The 21,722-nt window shown below is 42.4% G+C and overlaps 1 protein-coding gene across 1 annotated transcript in view; it reads right to left on the bottom strand.

The window, feature by feature from the left end:
- Positions 1-5,340: 5,340 nt before the first annotated feature.
- The window catches only part of HHIPL1 (HHIP like 1), a 23,197-nt gene continuing 6,815 nt past the window's right edge, over positions 5,341-21,722 (bottom strand). Inside the window, 9 exon segments of the mRNA XM_031553786.1 lie at positions 5,341-6,935; positions 9,566-9,648; positions 11,426-11,507; positions 12,819-12,964; positions 13,602-13,728; positions 15,592-15,920; positions 16,186-16,204; positions 16,207-16,328; positions 18,208-18,854. Coding sequence (XP_031409646.1) covers positions 6,373-6,935; positions 9,566-9,648; positions 11,426-11,507; positions 12,819-12,964; positions 13,602-13,728; positions 15,592-15,920; positions 16,186-16,204; positions 16,207-16,328; positions 18,208-18,854 — 2,118 coding nt within the window. The 3' untranslated portion in view covers positions 5,341-6,372.

Genomic DNA, 21,722 nt, shown 5'->3' with positions numbered 1-21,722 from the left:
GCTCGGTGGTCGGTTGTAGCGGGGGTGGCGCCGGTCACTGCACGGCCTCGGGCAGGGCGGAGGCTGCTGGCTGTTAACTGCTTCCACGCGGGGCGGCAGGAGGAGCGGCTCCGGCCCGAACTGTGACAGCTTGTCAGGAGCACGAGGGCTTTTCTGACCACGAATCCCCTGACTGCACCGTATGGGTGTGCAGGGCTTCCCCATGGTCACATCCCATGGCCGCCAGCGCTTTAATGCTTTGTGTTCTGCGGGGCAAGCATAGAATCTTAGAATTACGGAATATCTTAGAATCACGGAGTTGGAAGGGACCCACAAGGATCTTGGAGTCCAACCCCTGGCTCCATGCAGCACTATTCGAATCCAAACCCTGTGTCTGAGCCCATCCCCTCCAGGGATGGGGCACCCACAGCTCTCTGGGCAGCACTGCCAGTGCCTCACCGTCCTCTCCATGAAGAAATTCCTCTGAACATCTAACCTAAATTCCCCCTCTTTTCGTTTAAAACCATTCCTCCTTGTCCTATCACTATCGTGTGAAAAATCAATCCCGATCCTGTCTGTAAGCTTCCTTTAAGTACTGGAAGGCCCCAGAGCCTTCTCTTCTCCACATGACAACCCTTGGTGCAAAGACCCCAAAACAATTTCCCCCTATGTTTTGGGTACACAGATTTCCACACCAATATTTTTTAATCCAGAAATTGCGCTGTTGGTGTATTCTCAAAGACCAACACTATTATCTAATTGCTGTTTCAGTTTATCTGACATGAAAATAGATTTTATTTCCTGTCAAGGTTGGGGTGTTATACTTTCTTGTTTTCAGAAGAAGAAAAAAAATCTAACTTTCCATTTGGTCAGGCAGTCTACATCATGATCTCATAATGTGAATACCAGTCAGTGGGAAAGGAATGGCTCATCACAAGAACGGCAGGAGCCAGAGGATGTGTTTAGAAACTGAAGCTAGCTAATGAAACCCAAAGCCACTCAGCGAGCTTTGTGATGAATTATCGATTTTCTGGGTTCGTTGATGATTATTTTTTTAAAGTTACAGAGGGATAGAAGATAATTATCTGTGAGGGTCATTCGAGTTCACTCTTAGAATATTTCTGATAAAAAAATTTCTGCTTCTACCTTGCTTGCAAGCAACTGACAGGGAGCATTTAATATGTGATAAAATATTTGATATTTTTTACACTTTCATGGAGTAGAGAGGCCCTGCAGTGTAGTCCTCATCCCTGACTAAAACAGGGAAGTTGTATAATCAAGCCTCTCATGTAAATGTAATCATCAGCTGATAATTCACCTTTCATAAGTACTCAGCCTGAGAAGGCTGTGGAAATTACATTTCAGCCTTTAAAGATAAGCTTTAATAAAAACTTTTGTTTGCATTCTAACAAGCTTCAATAATTTCTTTTGCTTGTATTCCAACATGTTTCTATGCCCATCAGTAAAGGACACAATCAAAAATCACTGTGCTATTTGTCATCTGCCTGGTACCCAAATGCCACACAAAGAAGGAGCACAGGTCAGGCATGCTGCACTTGCCTGTGCGTCACTTTTCTGCTGAGGATTGAACTGCTATCACATGAACATTTTGCCAACATGAGTGTTCCCAGAAACACAAAGAGCCAAGAGGGGCAGAAAGTTGGGAAGTGTCACTATGTGAATTTACAAGGTAAAATTGAAGAATTAATTGGACCTAGAGTTAATGCAAATTCCTCTTGTCTTATTTCTGTATATTCAAAAGCATTTCCTACTCTCTCTCAGAGGTCCAGCATCACATAGGCTGCAAATGAGGACAGCACAGTAAGGGAATAGTGCAGGCATGGCCCTGTGGTTGGGGATGAGTCCCTAGTGCTTAGCTGGAGGGGTAGGGATCCCCAGGCAACCTGAAGTTGCCAAGAAAATGCATTTCTAAATTAGGTGCTTTTGACTTTATTGTTAAATGCCTCCATCTGCTGTATGCTACTGTTTCAGTGCAGGTGGTGATTAAATCAGTATCTCTCCTGGAGAATTCACAGTTGAAAACCTCAGCCCCCTGCCTAAAGGTCCATACGGAACTTGTAGAATCTGGGGCTCACATAAGCAATGTGCTTCATCCATGCACAGCAGGAATGCACGTGGATGTACTCCTTTCCAGGTTGGAAACACTGTCCAGGTGGGATCTGAGAAATCTGAGAACTGTCTGCTGTTTAGATCTCTCAGTCCATCTGTCTGGCTCTACCACCAGATCTCAAGAAATCCTAAACATAACATTCTGTTGGCAGGGTTTAGTTGTGCCCATGGGGTCCCTAGTGCAGACATGCAGGTTTTTGTATACAGAAGGTGAAAAATCAAGATGTTTTTTCTAAGACAAATAATTTTCCGCTCCTTCACTTGCCTCTTGCTTCATCTCGCATGGTCATTATACTGTGGCAAATAATCATTTACTTTTAATAGCACACAGCACTCTCCAGCTCCAAGGATTGCAAAACTCAGTAGAGAAAATATATATTCTCCAGCTTTCTTTCTACAGGATTGCAGCTCAACTTACCATTGACACTGAAATATCCATAGACAGAAAATATTCTGCATGCCTACAAACAGAGCCCTGGGATGCTGCAGTGCCAGCAGTTATCCAGCTCTGGAAGAGCACGTTGATCCTTCTCAGTCAATACAGTGTTCCTGTGCAGAACTAGCAAGTAGTTGTCGAGGCTCTTAATGCTGAATGAAGGCAGTCCAAGGGTTCAGGTGTTGCCATCAATTAATGCCCCTGAGGAAGAGGTGCTTGATATCAGTGCTCACACCTGGCTGAACACTAGAGATTCTTGTCCGTAAAAATAGTGTCTCTATTTACTACAACATTGTTAAAAGAAGTTGGCAGTTTCCATCCTAACTGCTTTCCTGATTGCATTAAAACATTGCTTGAAGCAGCTGCATAGCTGCACCTGTGTCCCAGATTAAAATTGAGATGAGAAAAACCTGGGAAAGTCACGCACAAGGTAGCAAGGTATTGACATGCATCTTATGGGCTGGTAGTCTTATTTGTTTAACAGATGAGAACTGACTATAAATCCTTAAAACTTAAATTTGGTATGCAGTTGTTAATAAAAATGCTTAGGTATCTTCTAATAGAAAAATGTATGCTTATATCAGAAATTATCTAGGCGAGTGAACACATCACACGTGCCAAGCTGACTTTTTAGAGGGGGCTCTTGGCAGCTCTCAGAGAGAACAGCAGCAGGATCAGGTACTGATGGTTGGGACTCCCAGCATTGCTGAATTTCTCTGTGGGTCACAGTTAGCTGAGCAGTGCTCTCCTAAAGGCCAGCAGAGCAGGATGGATATGTAGCTGGGCCTCTCTCAGACATCTGAACTGATGCCAACAGGTTGACTGAAAGCACTGACTGGTGAGACTTGAAGGAGAGGCTGGTAGGGGAGGTACAGCAAGGACAAACTCCACAGCATGAACAGTGGGGTCCCCTGGCCCGTTCTCTGCACATGTTGTGCTGGAGCCATTATCACTCACTGTGCTACTTCTGGATCTTATGGCCTTGAGTCGTGGCTTCAGTATTACTTAATTACAGGCCATCGTGCTTAGTAATGCAGTACACATGCCTTAAGCTGTTCATGCACTGCAACTTGATACAGTGGCTTGTTCAAATGTAGCAGGAGGGTTGATCAGCTTACCTACAGCTCAATTTACGTGCCATCCAGGTAGATAAATGCATTTTGAAATGACAAAAAATGCTACCAGTAAGAACCCTATAGAAGTCCAGATGACGTATCAGGTATTTAAATGTAGGTGCACTTCTGTGCTTTGAATTGTACAGGCTCATTTAGACATCAGGGGATCAGACTGACAAATACCAAAACTTAGAATAGATACATTTTAAGCTTGGAAGGGATCAGGATGAGTGTGGTAACATCCTACTGAGCTGGCATGCACACACCTGAGTGCTTTTTCCCCCTCTGCTGGCTGGCAGAAAGGGCAAAGGTCAGAAAACACATTTGCAGGTCTTGTCTCCACCTCTGCTCACGAATAAATTCGTCATGATGTCTGCGCCCAGATGGCCAGGCAGTAAGCAGCAGGCATGCAGCCCTGTGCCAGAGCCTATGCCACACGGCGCTGCTGGCTTCAGCATAAGCAGGTAGAGGTGCTATGGCACAACAACGGGGCCTTTGCTTTGCCTGGGAATTTCAGGTGGGCTGGAGCAGTAGTGGGCTGTGAAGAGTTAAGTCACAAATAGCTATGTGCCTGGAAAATGAAGGTGAAATTTCTGTCTAATTGCACTGGAGCAGATATCCCTGCATCATCTCTATTACTTGTGTTATTCCTGACAGTTTTTTTTTACTCAGAAATTGTCAGGCATAACCACAATCATGATTTTCCTTAAAATCTCACAGCTAGAGCCAGCTGAAATCTGGCTGAGAAACCAAAAGAAGCGGAAGAGGCATCCTGAAGAAGAAAGATTTTATCTTCACTTTCTATTTTCTTCCAGCCCCCTGATCCCATCAGCTCAAGAGCTGCCAGGTCTTTTAATAGAAGTATTTCCAAAGGGTTCTTTTGTTTCTTAAACATTTTTATGTGCTTGAAGCAAACTTCTGCACTTTAAACAGATGCACTTTACTGCACTGTTACTGCAGTGGGAAAGGCCTAACAACAAGCTAATTCCTAACAGCATTGGTGGGTTTTCTAATAAAAGCAGTAATTTGCAAAAGGTGCTTTATCTGCCTGTTCTCCCCTTTACACTTAATAAGAACTAGGGAGACAGAGCTATTTTTGTGATTGTTTGCTTTCTATAGAGATGGTATTCTTTAATATAAAAAAGAATTTAATGGCTACATAGGGATTGGAACACGATGATCCTTGGGGTCCCTTCCAACACAAGCCATTCTGTGGTTCTGTGATACATGAGAAAGTTGAGGAAAAACTATTTATTTACCATATGCATCAATGTAACTAACAACAGGACAAGAGGTAATGGCCTTAAGTTGTGCCAGGGGAGGTGCAGGTTGGATATTTGGAATATTTCTTCTCAGAAAGAGCGCTAATGCATTGGCACAGGTTGCCCAGGGCAGTGGTGGGGTCACTGTCCCTGGAGGTGTTCAGGAGAAGGGTACACGTGTCACTGAGGGACATGATCTAGAGTGATCACAGGCATGGGTTGATGGTTGGACTAGATGATCTTCTTGGTTTTTCCAACCTTAATGAGTCTATGTTTTGGGCTCAGGAGGCCTCTGTCAACTTGAAATTGGGAATTAAAATAAACATCCACAGGAAGAGCTTTAGATACAAGATCTTGCTTGTGGACTTGGAAAAGGCATTTTATTTTTTCACTCCATCTTTCTCATGTTCTTCTATGAGCAGTAAAATAGAACTTACCGATTATGTCAGAAGTAAAAATAATAACCAGGCAAATTCTATCAAATGCAGAGGGGCTACATAAGAAGACAAAATAGTGTCTCCAGTCACTACAAAGGTAAAAACACATTTCAGACAAATGCGGGTTGTTGTGATTTATTTTTAATATTTTTTAAAAAGGGGTAAATAATTACAGGGTTATTACCCCACTACATTACATCCTTCACAGCTGTGAAAACTGAATGCAAAAATATGTGGTTTCGCAGTGCTTGATAAAGTGGAGAACATGTACAAAGTATCTTCTGTGTTCAACTGGATAATATTTCTGTTCATGTAAAAAAAAGACCTGATTTTCTTTTCTCTCAGACGAGTGTAACCTGAAGAAGGGTTTTCTAGGCAGTATGCCATAGCTTTTTCTAATTTACCTGACTGTTGCTTAGATGTAGTTATCTTTGATAATCCATAGACTTACACGAAAGTTAAGCATTACAAGAGAATCTTTTTCCTTTCAACTAGTGTGTAGAAAGTTAGCCAAAATGTTTACTTTTGTATTCTGCAAAGAAAGGCACTGATTTATGCATATTTTAGAACCATCACTGAGAGCTACAGCCAGCAAAGCAAGGAAAACAATGCAAACACCTGCAAAAGAAAGACTGAAACACAGCCACTTGGTAATTTCTTTTTCAGCCAAACATTGTGAAGTGTGGTTGTGGAATGTTGTATTTTGTATGGCAAAAGGGCAACTGTACATATCTTTTATCTTATCTGTAATTAAGGAGGTTTGGGTTTTCTTCTTGTAAAAGACCCCATACAAACCCATCCGTTGGCCAGGACACACTCAAGTTATCGCTGAATTTTACTTTTTCTTTCCCTCCAAGGTAGATGCATATGGATGAAGAAAACGCCAAGATTACTTCAAATAGATGCAGCATCCCCTAGGCACAGAAAGCCTTCCTCAATACATACGCTGCTTTAGAGAGTCGATTAGGAAGGGAAAGTGCTCTCTGTCCCTCAGCTGCCTTCTCCAGCACACATCACCAGTCCGCCACCTCCTCCCTGCTGCACACCACACCAGCATCCTCCTCGTGGGAGCAATTATGCGTACCAACCTCAGCGTGGGCACACTCCAGCAGCGTCTTCTCCTGCCCGGAGCACTGGACATCATCCAGAAGAATACGAAGCGAAGTGCCTTCCCCAAATTCTGCCTTCTTGCTGGCCCGCACCACATAGGGAAAGCCCAGCTGGCGGCACACCACAGCAGCGGCTGCTGAGCTCCAGCCATCATCGCACACCGTGCCCCACTCTCCATCAACATAGACCTCTACTCTGCCCCAGCTCCGTCCTCGGCTGCCACCATCCAGCCGCACGGCCCCATTGCGGGGTTTCTTCTTCCTGCGCTGTCCCTTCCTTTCCCTTTTTCCAGGCTTGGGGCTTCGTGCTGTGGTGGGGACCAGCATCACACTGCGGTTCACCGGGGCTTGGTCCACTCGGTCTAGAGCTGGTGTGTGGGACGTAGCAGGGTCTGGCCAGCCTCTTCTCGGGGCCTCAGTTGTGGTCTTTAATCGGGGACGTGGTGTTGGTGTCTTCACAATGAGTTCTGTTGGAGAAAAAAATAAAAGAAAAAAACAAACCAGGAAATCATAGGTCTGTCATTCTGCAGACACTGCTTAAAGATAATGACACAAAAACAGTGCTGATTTTTGGCTGATTTAACTTTTCTCTTGGAATTTGTTTACTTGGTCCTGTTGAGAAGCAAAAAGGTTCCCGGTAAGCCCATATTTTCATCGACTAGAAACGTCTGCTGTTTTTAGTTAGCAGAGAGGACTGCACTGCTTAATGCCAATAAATAAGACTCTCAGAAAGGAAACATTACCCAATTTCCAAGCAGACTACTGGCAAAACTTCAGCATGGGTATTAAAGGGTCAGAGTTAGAGCTTCTCAGGTAAGAGTTCCTCGAGTCCCCTTCTCCCCTGCCGAAAGCATTTTAGAGCTGCACACTCGCACACTTCTTCTGTTCTCTTCATTACTAATGACTGGATCGTTACCAGACTGAGAGCTCCGGCTTCCCCACTGTGCCAGATGCTTTATTCAGAGGAGCTGAAATCGCGAACATTCAAAATCAATTCTCTCTGGTAACTGGAATGTGCAAAAAGAACGGAGTTGCCAGGACAACACATAAAACAGGATTTGGGGTTGTTTTTTAATTCCTTATGAAAAAAAGAAAAAGAGCCTTGAACTCCAAATAGCTGAAAATTCTTTCCTGTCACAGTTTCCAGGCGTAACTGGACTTGCTTATTCACATACTCTATTTTTAGCTTAAAAATAAGTTTTAGCTTGTCAGAGGGAAGAAATTTGGAATTACTCAGAATAATAATCAACTGGGCTGTGACAGTGTCCATATATTTGCAAAGCTATCACAACTTTTTTCTTTTTCTCCTTGGTTTATCCATTCTCATCAATTGTTCTGTAGTAGATTTGGGGGGAAAAAAAATTGTCCTAATAACCATTGCTCTCTGAAGACAAACTTGTGCAGTGGTTCACTTTTTGAAAGAGCTTCCCAAGCAATGCTATTACGAGGAAAATAGTAATTCTGGTGCTCAAAGCTTTCCCTCCTCTGGAAGCTGAAGTTCTGAAGGCAAGAAGTAAATGTGAAAATCTTAGCTGCACACACCTCAGTCACTACTGCCTGACCTGGTAAAGCACTCACAAATGCTGGAATTCATACATTGGTATGTAGGACTGCAAACAGCTAGTGGTCACTTGGGAGTGCTTTTCACCCCACTCTATCAAGTTGTTTTACGTGTTACTCTTCATCAGGCTGTTTATTAAATACCTTTCCAACAAAAGCATTCCTCAAGCTAAAGCTGGCCACATGCTTTAGTGATTCCGTCACGTTCACACAAACACCAACAAAACAACAAAATATTTACAGCTCTACCTCCTTGTTTTCATGCTTCTGAATCAAAATTTTCATGCTTGGCTTGCACCTAAATGTGAATGCAGTTGTTGAAATGCTCAGTGGAATCTCACACACTGCTTCTATGTTATGATGTGATGAAAACTACTTTCTAAATGAAACCAAAAATTACTTACATGTATAGTTTAAAAAAACTGAATTTTGGACTTGCATACAGAGTAATGCATAAGAAGAAACAGAGACAAAGCTTGCTGAACATGAACAAAATTAATAATGCTTTGAAATGGTGTGCACAGCTTGCAAAAGAAAATGTTTCTGCAGAGGTGCTGAGTGTTCAGGCATGTCAACAGTTAATAATCAGCCTTAGATCTTGTTCCACCCTAAAGACTCAATCTTACAAGGTGCTGAGTGCCCTCATTCCTTCATGAAGTGAAAGCTGTAGGACTCGTCAATGATTCAAATGCAGCATAACGTGATTTATGTAATAAAAATTAAATAAGAGTATTCTGACATCAGAATTCCTACAGTAACATCAACTTCATTACAAAGTTGTTAGAGAACTGTCTAGAACATGTGTAAACAAAATACACTGGAAAAAGAAATGTGATATTGTTAAATGTAATTATGAGAATCAGGTGGTGTACTTAGTTCTTCGTATTTAATGTCAATAGCACTTACTGCAGCTTCATCTGCAGCCTCCACTGTTCCACTTTTAGCAGCACAGTACTTCATTCAGCATGAAGCAACCAAAAAGCCCTGGAGGGTTTGGATAAGCCAAAAGTTCACCTGAATGGCTGATCACACCATGTCTTTTGTGAGCATTTGTTCATCACATATTTTCTCTCTCACAGCTAACAATGTCTCAGACCTCATCTTGCTCAATGAGCTATTTCCCAACCCTTTAGCCATGATATCCTTCATCGCCTGAAGTGTTCCTCACTTCCTGAAGGCACTGCAAAAATCATTTGTCACTGGAAAGCACCATAGAGCACAGGTTCTCAATACAGGAGCAGTCATGGGGAAAACTAGTTGTTAGTAATGAAACAGTTATTATGTAGTATGGAAAGGCAAAAAAGTACAGAAATTGCAGAGATTTCACATGCCTGGGAGAGGGGAAATATTTCCTGCCTTATGCCTTATTTGAACGAACTCCTCAGATTCAAACCAGCTGGCAAGAATTAATCTCAAAGATACTCTGAAGCCTGCCGTTTTCTGGGTGGTCTCCATGCAGAGGGAGAATGCAAGCTTTGTGTTTGTATTTAATGCCAGCTAACACACACCCATAATAACCAGCAACAATGACACTTACTCTCCTTTGGCACAAATTTTACAAGCTTGCTTTTTACTTTTACTGGCAGAGGCTCAACTTGGCATTTTCCCGGTGGTGCTCTCCTGTGAAAAAAGAGACACATACAGCGTACAATTAATTCCTTTCCAGAGGCATCACGAGCCTTTGCTTCCCATTGTTCTTTTGACAAATGTAACGCTCACTGGAAAAAAAAAAAAAAAGTCTGCTTAAATGATCCAAATAATCTCTTACAGTAGAAAACATAATTAAACAATCACATATCTCCATTGATCAAAGTCCAAATATTCACAAGTCAGTGGAGTCCTCTGGCTGTGTTTTTGTTTGCCATTGCTGAATCCATTAAGGAAATAAAACATTGGCAGGTCCAAGCAATCCAGAAAGAGATTAATCAGACTCAAACTAAAAATCACAAAACTAGATGGGGTATGTTGAATATCTGACACAAAGGTCATACTAACGCAAGTTTTCTGGCTGTCTTCAGGGAAGCGAAATAACAGACTATTATTCATAGACAAAGCCAAAACAAAAGACTTTCCCTTTTATCATGGTTGATACAAATGTGGAAAGAAGCCAGGTGGAGAATAAAGAGGTCTGCGATTTGTCACTGCCAATGACTTGTCATTTCAGAAATACCAAAAATGCATTAGTTTCAGACAGCAACTGTAAGCATCTCTGACAGAAGCTATCTCTTAGAACAACACATTACTTTGACACAAATTTGTTTACCTTGGAAGTACAGCTCACTTCTGAGAAGTTACATCCAGTTTATAACCAATTTTTGCTATGAAGGCTGCTTCCTAATCGCAGCCTCCTTCAGAGGTTTTCAAACTCGTTCAAAAATGCATGATGCATGCATTTGGAGGATATTACTCCTTTGTAATTAGGCTTGTTTGCATTTGCATTTCTGTGGAAGGCAATAAGTTCCTCTCTCAGTTCAGGCATAGGAACATTATATTTCCTACTTTAATTATTTTTCCTGTGAACTCTTTCTTATTCATATTGCTACATTCTGCAGACTATATCAACTTATTTTTAAACTTGTGATTTGTCTTTTGACTTCTGCTTTTTCATTTTTGCAAAGGTTGTGTAATACAAGCCTCTTACTATACAGTTTATAGGAACTATTCCACAGCATTAGCTAATGGAAAATGCTCCTGACAGAGTAGGAGACAGAGGAATACAGGCAACAGCACTGAGGTCTGTTTAAGCTTGAGGTCTCTTTCCAACATAAAAATAGAAAATTAGTTTGGTTCAGGAGAATACTCAGATAGCTAAAGCTGTATATCAGACTTATTTGAAAAATAAAAGTGAAAGAATGCGTTGCCCAAGGAGGCTGTGGATGCCCCATCCCTGGAGGCATTCAAGGTCAGGCTGGATGTGGCTCTGGGCAGCCTGGTCTGCTGGTGGTTGGCGATCCTGCACATAGCAGGGGGGTTGAAACTCGATGATCATTGTGGTCCTTTTCAACGCAGGCCATTCTATGATTCTATGATTCTTACAAAGTCTCTTTCCACATATCTAGCTAAAAATATTTTAGTTTATTTAGTTTACCCAATAATAGTACTGTTTAAAAAACAGGAAATTGGAAAAAACAGCTGTAACACAAATCACAGCTATTCCCTGCCTTACCCAGTCTCATATACAAGAGCATGGGATCCAGAAGAGATGACGACAGTTTGATTCCTTGTCCAAGCCACTTTCCCTCTTAAAATACACAACAAAGAATGCACTTTTTTGACATCCTTTGTTTTGTTGTCTTTCTGCTCTGCCCAAGCACACACTGCAGGATCACCCCTGGCCGCACGGGGCACCTGGACAAACAGCACCAAGCTCAGGCTTTGCAGCAAGAGCATCTCCTACCTGGAGGTGTCCACCACTTTGTATACCACTCCGTGTGGGGCCGTGGCACTTGGTACGCCAGTAGACATGAAGTAAAGTTCTCCTAGGAAAAAAAAACACACACAGCCATGAAATCTCCCCATGGAGTCCATTGGCACTCGCAAGTTAGAGAGCATCAGGGAACGGTGAGACTTGACAGAGAGAGGTCTGGCTACTGGAACAAACAGTGCAATGGGTTTGTGATGAGTGTTCATCTGCATTCCAGTGGCAAAAAATAAACTCAGTGAGAGGGAACTTTTACATTTCATCATTAAACATTATTTTGACTGATTTCTACTGCATGTTTAGCTGTCCAGGCCTTAGTTGTCACCTTGGTCAAATCTGCGTCCTTTAACTCCGCTAGGGCAAACAGTCAAACTCTCAATTCCTTTTGTTGAAACAAAAGGGCATTAAGACTGTTCACACTGCCTCACTCCTTTGGGGTGAATTACAAGAGACCAAAATTCTGCTTTTGCTTTCTCACAAAGTGAGGTGTACCTCACACGAAAGGCATTTGGATTTGTGACAGCTCTGTCAAGCTGCATGGGTAGAGCTCGACCTTCAGCCAAACAATTTCCATCACCATTTACTTGACGTCTTTTCTCTTAACTGCATTTCCATCCCCCTCTTCCTGCTGTGCAGGAGGGGCCAGGACAAGCAGCCCTCACAGGCACTCTCCCTCCACATCCCATATTTCTTTCCTGGGAATTACCAGGCAGAAATATGTCTGTGTGATCCATAAAGCATGCAGGCTGTCACACATGCACCCCACAGACTGCACAGTGCCTAGAGTGCCCCCAGCATGCCAGGGGATGGGGCTGCTGGTTTTTGAGAGTGCAATGAGCTAAAAATACAGGTGCCCCCACCACTTCAACACATCCACTGCTCCAGCTGGATTAATGTTCATCAGAGCAGCAGCCCCAAAAATAAGCGCTCCCATGAAGAAAAGCTTGCTAAAATTAATTGTGTGGTAAACCTGTAAAACATGGCTGCCTGCATGCCAAAGAGGTACAGGAGAAAAAAGTTCATTCTAGAGAAAGAAAACTCACTCAACTGCTATTAATAATTTCCATTATAACAAGACAAGAAAAAGGCAAAGGGCTCCCTCTCAGAACAGACTCCTGCCTGAGTTTCCAGCTGCCTTTATTATACTTTCTTAAGCCATGTAGTTCTCATTTAAGGTGATGTATCTTTCTCACCACAACACTGCAGATCAGCTGTACATTCTATGAATGTTAGACATAAAAGAAAACGGATTTTAACTCCCAAATCATAAAACTCCAAATTCTAAACTTTTGAGCTAATTCTCAATTTGGATGGTTTTTACTGCCATGATAAAACAGAAAAGCACATGTGATATAAGTTAGATGATTACCTGCTTCATCTTCAGCAAAAGAGATTATGTATTGGTAATAGTTATTGATGAGCCCAGGGAACATGCAGGTTTGTCCTGTCCCCATACAGATTTCACTGTACTGCCACTCTCCGGTAGCATGATCCTCCTTCAAAGACATCAGGCGTCTGTGAAGCAAAAAGAAAACCAAAACCCTAAAATTTGCACCAAACAATCAAGAAAATTATTTATGAACATTCTCTAGGAAACGTGAAAGGGTATTTAATGCTTCCTGCTCACGTTAGCAGCAGTATGAACTGCAGCTCACCCAAGTAATAAAGAATTGCTGATGCCAAAGCACTTGTATTAATCACGCACGCATCCCTTGTCTTTCAGGGGTAAGACAAGAACTTGGAGAAAGGATAGGCAAAAATTTAAGGGATTTTAATGGACTTTAAAAAAATATATCTTTGGTTTGTGCAAATGCTGCATCAGAGATTTGTGGAAGTTTAGGGATTTTTTTTTTCAGGATGCATTTGCATGCTTTTGTACCCCACTTTCAGTATTTTAAATGAACACCATATCACTGCTTCTATATTCGTACTGACACAACGTGAACCAGAGACATCAACAGTTGCTGGCATGAAGTCACATTCCTACACAGCAGCATGGAGTAGAAGCTGTACAAAATGTGCCACGTGAGCCCTCTGCCACAAGCAGCATGCAGCAGCAAGCCAGTAGCAAATATATTCACAGGCGGGCATAGCATTACTGAAGGACTTTTGCCATGGGTACAGCTTAGTAAGTGTCTGAATATTTACTTACCCACTCATAAAATCACCAAATATGTATAAGCCATTCAGGTTTGGAAACTCACAGCCTCGATAGACATAGCCTCCTGTAACAGATTTCCCCATTTTGTGTGGATATGCATAGATTGGAAGCACATCATCTGTAAAGAGAATAGTGCATGGCTTACCTTGTGTTTCAAATGTATGTAATTCAATGATGTAATTAGTTGTTTCTGCATGACACAAGCAGGTTTCCCTCGAGTACCTTCTTACCAAAGGAACTGCTGATGAAGCCAAATCTGTGTTGATTCTCACTTCTTCAGAACCACATTCGATACCCCCATCTAACTGGCTGTGCTAACCAGGACAAGCCAGCTCAGGGCTGGTATCACACTACCAATATAAGAGAAATTCCTGACAAACTTGAATGCCCTCCATCCTCCAGACACCTGACTATTCATCCGAGACAAGACTCTCCTTCCATAACCAGGCTCTGTTAGTGCTGCTTCTTGCCAATTTCTCAACAGCTTCCCTATGAATTTGCAGGCTGCTTTCAGAGATACTCATCTATGCAGAAGCTGCTTGCCTAGTGCAGTTGTGTTTCACTGGTGAAAGGCAAAAAAAAGAGACAGGTGACTCCAGACTGCAGGCACCGATGAAAAGATATGTCAGATGTCAGCATGAATAGCATGTGCTTTTATGAAATGGGGTAACTTAACCCGAAGGGGCCATCAAATATTTATGGTATAGCACTGTCAAGATGTAATGCTGGCAGATTCGTTGTAAAATGTAAGGTAAAACACAAGTCAGGGACAAATCAGAGGGAGATGACTTGATTTTGAAGGTCTGCATCAGACACTTCTTTGTTCTCCTTTTTCCCTTTTGAAACCCACGGTCCATCCTTGCACCCCTCTTCTTCCTCATAGCCTTCCTCCCTTTCTGCATCAGCAAACCTGGCAGCTGCACACCAGCAGTACTTCACCTGAGGCAGGTGCTTCCTAAGCTTACACTGTTCTTACCACTGTACGGGGGCTGTGACATTTCACTGTGATAACAAAAGGGTCTCTAAAGGCATCATAAATTGTTCTGAGTCCCTGGAGACCTCAGTAAGTGCTCACCAAGAACACTTGCAGAGGTGCTGTCACACAGACAGCTCTAAAGGGGCTCTCTGACAACTGCTTCAGCAAAGGAAGTGCAAAAACCCTGCTCCAGGCTTTCAGAAGTTTTATAAAGAAACACTTAAGTGCTCCCACTGTACTTGTAGCTATGTTAATAAACAGGAGGTTTAACACATGAAAAGGAAAAAACTAGAATCTCAGACAGTGCAAGTCAGTGCCAGCACCTGGATCTGTGTGGAGATGCTTCAGCACAAGACGTGCTCCAGATCAGACCTTGCAACACAATGCACTGGCTTCACACACACACACACACACACACACACCAGAGTTTAGTCAGCCAGCAAATATACCTTGATTTCAAGTTTGAAAAATAAAAAGAAATTATGGTTTTGATTTTTGGCATAGCTAGAAGAAATACAAACAAAATGTACATTCAGTTACCTGCAAAGCAGCGTGCATACTGGATGGTCAACTTACAGAATTCACTGTTCTGTGGATTTTTTTTTTCTGTTTGTTTGTTTGTTTTTTGTTTTGCTTTTTTTTTGAAGGACATTAGTAGTGAAATATGGAGAAAAAAAATACAGTTATTCCAAATTACTTTTGCTTCCACAGGAAAGCTTATTTGATGTGGAAAAGATGAAATTCTCCCCCCAAATCAAAGAATCTTTAGAATACTGCCAAGGAAAGCAACAGCTAGGACATTTCATTTGTCTCCTAACTCAAAAAATGATGACCTGTGGACTTCCAGGATTTATCCCCAAGTCAGTTCCATCTAGGCTGAGACCACATAGCCTTTCACAGTGCTTTCGGTCAAGCAGCCAGGCTTTGAAGGCAGGAATTAAAAATGACAGTGCCGAACACTGCACAGTGTGAGAGGCACATAAATTAAAAAGAGCACATATTTACCCAGAGAAGAATTGACGCAAAGCTTTTTATCATAACAGCTGAATCCCTCCCTCGCCCTCCAGCCGTAGTTTCTCCCCTTCTCTACAATGTCAATCTCTTCATATTTGTTCTGTCCTACATCCCCACAGAAGAGACGCCCCTTCCCTTCCTTCGTATCAGGCTCTCCCCTATCGAATGAGCAGCGCCACATATTCCTCACTCCGTAGGCATAGACCTCAGGTCGAGCCTGTGGGTCACCAACGAAAGGGTTGTCTGGGGGGATCCTGTACACAGGCCCCCGGTCATTGTTGTCTACATCAATCCGCAGCACTTTGCCCAGCAGTGCTGATCTGTATTGGGAGAAGAAAGGAAAAGGGAAATAAAATTAGATCGCAGTTCAACAGACGTTCTCATTTAGATATATATGTATATATATTTTTTAAAGAGTACACAAGACTTTCCATGGGAGGTGTGCATGAACATCAGTGCAGCATCAGAGAAAAAGTAAACTCTGGACAGAAAACACCCCAAGTTTTACCTCCCCACAGTTGCTTGCCTTAATCTAAGGGCAGCAGAAGGGACACGTGATGCAAACAAAGCTTTAGGGGCTCATACTTGTTCTGGGCATTTCCAAGGTCCCAAAAGGATCTCCAGCCATGCCTCCATCTCCAGTAAATATATAGAGATAACCATCATCACCAAAGAGCAGCTCTCCTCCATTATGGTTGGAAGCTGGTTCTTCTATTTCCAGGATTATCCTAATTGAAAACAGGAATAATGCATTACCTATTGCACAAATCCTAAGAAAAAGGCAGAGTAATACCCACCCGGTTTTGTTCTTGAGACACAGAAACGGCTGCAGATCAGCTTTGGTGCATATTCTTCCATACTGAATCTTGCTTAAGCTTAACTGATTTTCTATCATCATATTATTCAACATATTTTCCAGATTACAAAAACACCAAATTGTGTAATAAGGAAAATCCGAGAAATTACATGGCAGAAGATATTTTTAATTATACTTGTCCTCTGATTCTTCCTTCCTCCTTGTTTTTTTTTCCTTTAGAAAAAGGTATCTCAGCTGAAATCAGACCGCAAACCATGAGGGAAAGGACTCCATCTCTGCATCTGCACAGCATTTGGCACAATCCTGACAGGCGCTTTCAAGGTGACCTAAGACTTTTTGAACATTACGTAATAGCTAAATGCTTAAAAAGAAAAGAATCCTTAAAGGGCAATTACATACACAGGGCATCAGGAACTTCAAGAACTCTAAAAGCAGTACCACCATCCGATTAGCATCCTGATAAGCAAAGGTTATTCAAGTCAGTACCCTTAACTTCATTTTAAAGCCTGAACATCTCCTACTTTAACTGTTTGTGGGGTTTTTGTTTATGTTTTTGTTTTTTTTTGCTGTTTTTTGTTTGTTTGTTTGTTTTTAATGCAGCTGGCCTCTCTTTCTTAATAAGAAAAGGTCAAAGTACATGAAAATATAACTTTAAAGAAAGGTAAAGCCACAAATACAAGCAGGAGATCCCCAGGTGTAACAAATGAAGCTTACTTTACTTCAGTTTCCAGGGATTTCTCTCAGCTACCCAAAGAAACATCTCAGGATGAAGTCTGGGAGAGACGTGCTTGCACAAGCACAACAGGACCACAGGTTTGTTTTATTAAGCTTTCACTATACTAACCAATGGCTACATGAGCACAGAAAGGGTTACAAGTGCAGAGCTAGATGATTTTTTAACAGAACAGCTGAGAGGCCTTGAAATCTGCAGGCTTAAACTCCTGGACCAGTCAACAAAGCCTCTAATACAATGTAACAAAGTAAAAAATCTCAAAATTGACTCTATTCAAGGTCTTCTTCAAACAGAGGATCAGTCATGTAGTTCTGCAGCAGGTTATAAATCCATTAACTGTCTTCACAAACAAACCTTTAATTATCTGTGTCTATTAATGTGGATCAGCTGCAGGGTCAGGCTCAAATTAATTTTCCTATCAAAATACCTCACTAATAGCACAGTGATTTACACTTTATTTAATTTGATGCTCAATTTGTAATATCATATGGTCAAGTTCTCATTCAGATAAAAAAAAAATAAAAATCATGGGGTCAAATTCATTTTGCTGCAGTATCATCAAGTTTGTTTCTAGTGATTTTGGGAACCTTTAGCTTTGAAATGAATTTCACTCATGCTTTGCAGAAGCCTATCAAAAAGGAAAATCAATAAACCAAAATATTAACTGTAAGTAATGTTCATTCAAAGTTCAGTTAAATCTTCTGACATACTGGAATTAAGAATCACGAACATTTTGTTTTAAGTACTCGTAGTTTACCCACAGAGGACACGTATATTCACTGTCTCAATACGCTAGGACTGAAATTTGGCTACCTTCATAGGATCATAAAATGGTTTGGGTTGGAAGGGATCTTTCAAGATCATCTGGATCCAACCCCTCTGCTGTAGGCAGGGACACCTCCCACTAGACCAGGTGGCTCAAAGCCCCATCACCTCGCCAACACGCTGGAATACAAGAACAGTATTGAGCTAAATAAGCCTTATTTGTTAGTAGTCCTTAAAAACACACACAAGCTGTCTTCTGAGATCTTAAAGACGTTAAAGGTGCATACAATACCTTTCAGAACCATGGTCCACAGTATTCATGTCACCAGAAGAAATTCTGAACTCACTGATTCGGATTCTCTCTTCATAACGAACTTCAACTGAATAGTAGACATACACTTTACCAGTAAATTTGAATTTAGGATGGAAGACAATACCTAGAAAACCTCTCTCGTCTCCTTCCCAAGGTGAGGTAAGCACAGCTTCACTGATGTTTAGAAAAGGTTTTTCAAGCCTGGACCGGTCAGGGAGGTAGGCCCACACCAGGCCAACCTGCTCGGCGATGAAGAACCGGTGGGTGCCATCGTTGGCGTGCACCATTGCAACGGGATTGCGCAGCCCGTTGGCCACCTCCGCGAGGCAGAGCTGGAGGCAGCCCTCTGCATCAGCGGTCACCAACCCCAGGTTTTGGTTGAGGTTCTCATTAGCCAGCAGGTGTGGGAAACAGTAATCTGTGTCCTCCAGGGACAGGTAGCGGCAGAATTTTGCCATGTTGTTCTCCAGCGCAATTAACTCCTGGTCTGTAGAGAGATAGCGAAAAATGGACCGGCATTTTTGCCATACTTGCTGACAATAGTCCTGGCAAAGCCCTGGTATGGTCCGCACAGGGGTGGAGGGATCCTCAGCATCGTACAAGTGAGCTGCATATGGAGAGCATTCCTAGAAAGAGAGAGAAAAAGCCTCAAGCCATTTGTGGATCAGATTTGAAACAGTTGAGCAGCAACACTAATTGGAGAAATTTCACCTTAATTACAACATATGTTATGGTTTATTCTGAAAATATATTAACTGAGGAAAAGATCTTAGAAAGTGGGTTTATCTTAGCATTCACAAAAATGATCTTCAGTGTTCCTGGTGAAAGCTGGCTCCCACAAGCTTCTCATGTACGTATGCATTTATCCCAACCATAGCACTAACTCAGGAAAACCGATGATGACACGCATCTTGCTGTATCACCTTAGCAGACTGGACTGGAATAAAAGCATTTCTATCCTGGATGCTCTAACTATGAGATACAGAGCAGGTTCACCACGGCACAGCAGTGACACAAGGAGTCAGCTGGGAAGATGCAAGCCATAGCAAGACTTGGGTTGGAAGGGGCCTTACAGATCATCTCATTCCTGCATCTGCACACAGGATCTCTGAGCATAGACATTTGATGTATCTGGCTCAAAGAAGTCAAATGAATCCCACTCTGACTACACTGGTCACCAAGTTCAGGTGATGGGATTTCAGACAGAGAGCACAAGATGGCCATAATCTAGGCAAACCCCTAAACCTTGAGAAGAGCTGCAGGACAGCCCTAATTTAGGGAAAGTGAATCATTGGAGATCTAAGAACTGACTCAAATCTATTTACTCTGTATTTTCCACTACAAGAACTCCTCCAGAGAGACGCATTTTCTTTCTTTGTCACTGCAACCCAGTAAAACAGTCTGTTTTTTGGTCACAGACTGACCAAAGTGACTCAGTTCTGATTTGTAAGAATTTTTCCATGTATTAAACATATAATAATTTCCAGTTTCAATGCATCTTCCCAATAGGCATCTCAAAAGTACTCTCCAAATAACATGACTTAGTGAATGCTCAGCTATTTTTGTAGGGTAGATAAATAACTGAGGCAAGAAGGGCAAGAGGAGAAACTATCCTTCCTGAATACATTCTGCATTGTTTAATTCCTGGGTGGCATTGCTTCCAAGTAAAAACAGCTTAGTTAAAAAAAATCAACCTATAGGCAGTTACTTTCTAATGCAGATTACAGTGCTTTCAATAGCTGAAAAGGCATAAGATCCAGAATACTGATGTATTTAAATTAGCTGATAAGTGCACACAATATTTTTTATTTTATTTTCTATTACGTGCCACAATTAATGGAGAGGCCATACAACAGATCATTAGCTTTCCCCCCATAATGTCAAGCCATTCAGTGCAAAATGAAGGTTATTATGCCTTCAAATGAGAGGCAATTAACGCGGTAAAAAGGAGATTGCACATGACTCTAAACATAGAAATTACAGGCAGATGTGATAACGGCACTCAGTTCTGTTACATGAACACAGAGGTGTGCCAGGGACAGAAAACAGCTGCAGTGTTTGCTGGTGTGGTTGTCATGATGAAAATTTAGCCTAAGAAAACCAATTTAAGCAAGTGAATTAGGAACAAGGCCTGTATTGAAGCTGCTTCCCTTTCTGCCTATGGGTTTCACACTCTGGAAGAGGAGACACCAAGATGTATCTGGTTCTCTGAAAGCCTGCTTTGACAAAGCAGCAAGAATGTCAGAATTAAGGGTTGCACAGAGGTACAACTTCCCTGCTCCTCTGTCACCACAGGCTGTTCAAGTACAAGAAGAAACACTTGTCAAAATAATCTGATTACATTTGAGAGAAATCACAAATTGTGAGCGGAAAGGGACAGGAATGTGCTGAATAATTCACAGAAAACCATTTATTAATTCAGGTATAGGCTATAAATTTCATGTATGGTGAATAAATGAAAGCAGTGTTCTGGAACAATCGCAGTGCCGAACTCCCATTTTGTGCTTGTGTGGCCATTTGTAGCCATGTCTCAGGCCAGTGGCACACTGAGCTCATTAGAACATTTCAGTGAATCATTTTTCCCATGTTGAGAAATTTCACCACTTCTGAACAAATTTTCAACAGCCAGATTTCTGACGTACGCAGGAGACAGAAAGAGCACTTAGTGGGCATTGCTAACTACTGGTCTCATACTGCAAATGGTCTGCTGGATGCTGCCTGTCTTAGGAACATATTCAAACGTTTTTGCTTTCAGTACGATTTGGGATGAAGTGAAAGTCAAATCTGTAGAAGCTGTTATAGGAAAGGGTCGCCTTTCTCTTCACAGTTTTAACAACACGAATATTCCCTGGAAAATGCTACGAGCAGGATTTCTGTTCAGCCATTCTGATCCCATCTGAGCACGGCAGACTGGGCTCCGCTGTCTGAATTAATTTCAGATTTACTCTTACACAGCACAGAGCTGCTACTGTTCTGTCCCAGGGGCATTTTCATACACACGAGGCCACCGCCAATGATAGGGCCGGACACTTTGCTCCGCACGGTGTGTGATCATCCCGTTACCATATCCGGCCGCAGAACATCTGCCCTACTGAGAATCTCCCAACCAGAGGTTTCCTGGCCTCATTCTGAGGCATCACATCAGGACTGCTGGCACCTGGACGGTGCTGCAGCACATCAGGGTGCTGTGACCCTGCACAGAGAGACACCTGACGCTGTTGGGAACAAGGAGCGTGTTTTGTACCTGGGGGTCTTCCAGGTACAGACCCCTGGGAGACGTAACTGCCCACACCCCCACCTTTCAGAGAGCCGCTGCTGCTAAGTTAGATCAGAGCCAGAGGCCAAGAAGCCCAGAGCAACTTGGCGAGGGGCAGCTGCTGCTGACGGATCCAGGTAGTGCACCTGGGCTGACAGCCCCATTCCCGGCACGGTGTTCAGCGCTGCCCCGTCTAAAGGCGCCGTGCCCGGGTCACGCAGCGCCGTGCCACGGCCGG

Source organism: Meleagris gallopavo, chromosome 5 (assembly GCF_000146605.3).
Source record: "Meleagris gallopavo isolate NT-WF06-2002-E0010 breed Aviagen turkey brand Nicholas breeding stock chromosome 5, Turkey_5.1, whole genome shotgun sequence".
Classification (NCBI taxonomy): Eukaryota; Metazoa; Chordata; class Aves; order Galliformes; family Phasianidae; genus Meleagris; species Meleagris gallopavo.
Note: the sequence above shows the minus strand (reverse complement) of the source record. Positions and strands in the feature narration are given on the sequence as shown.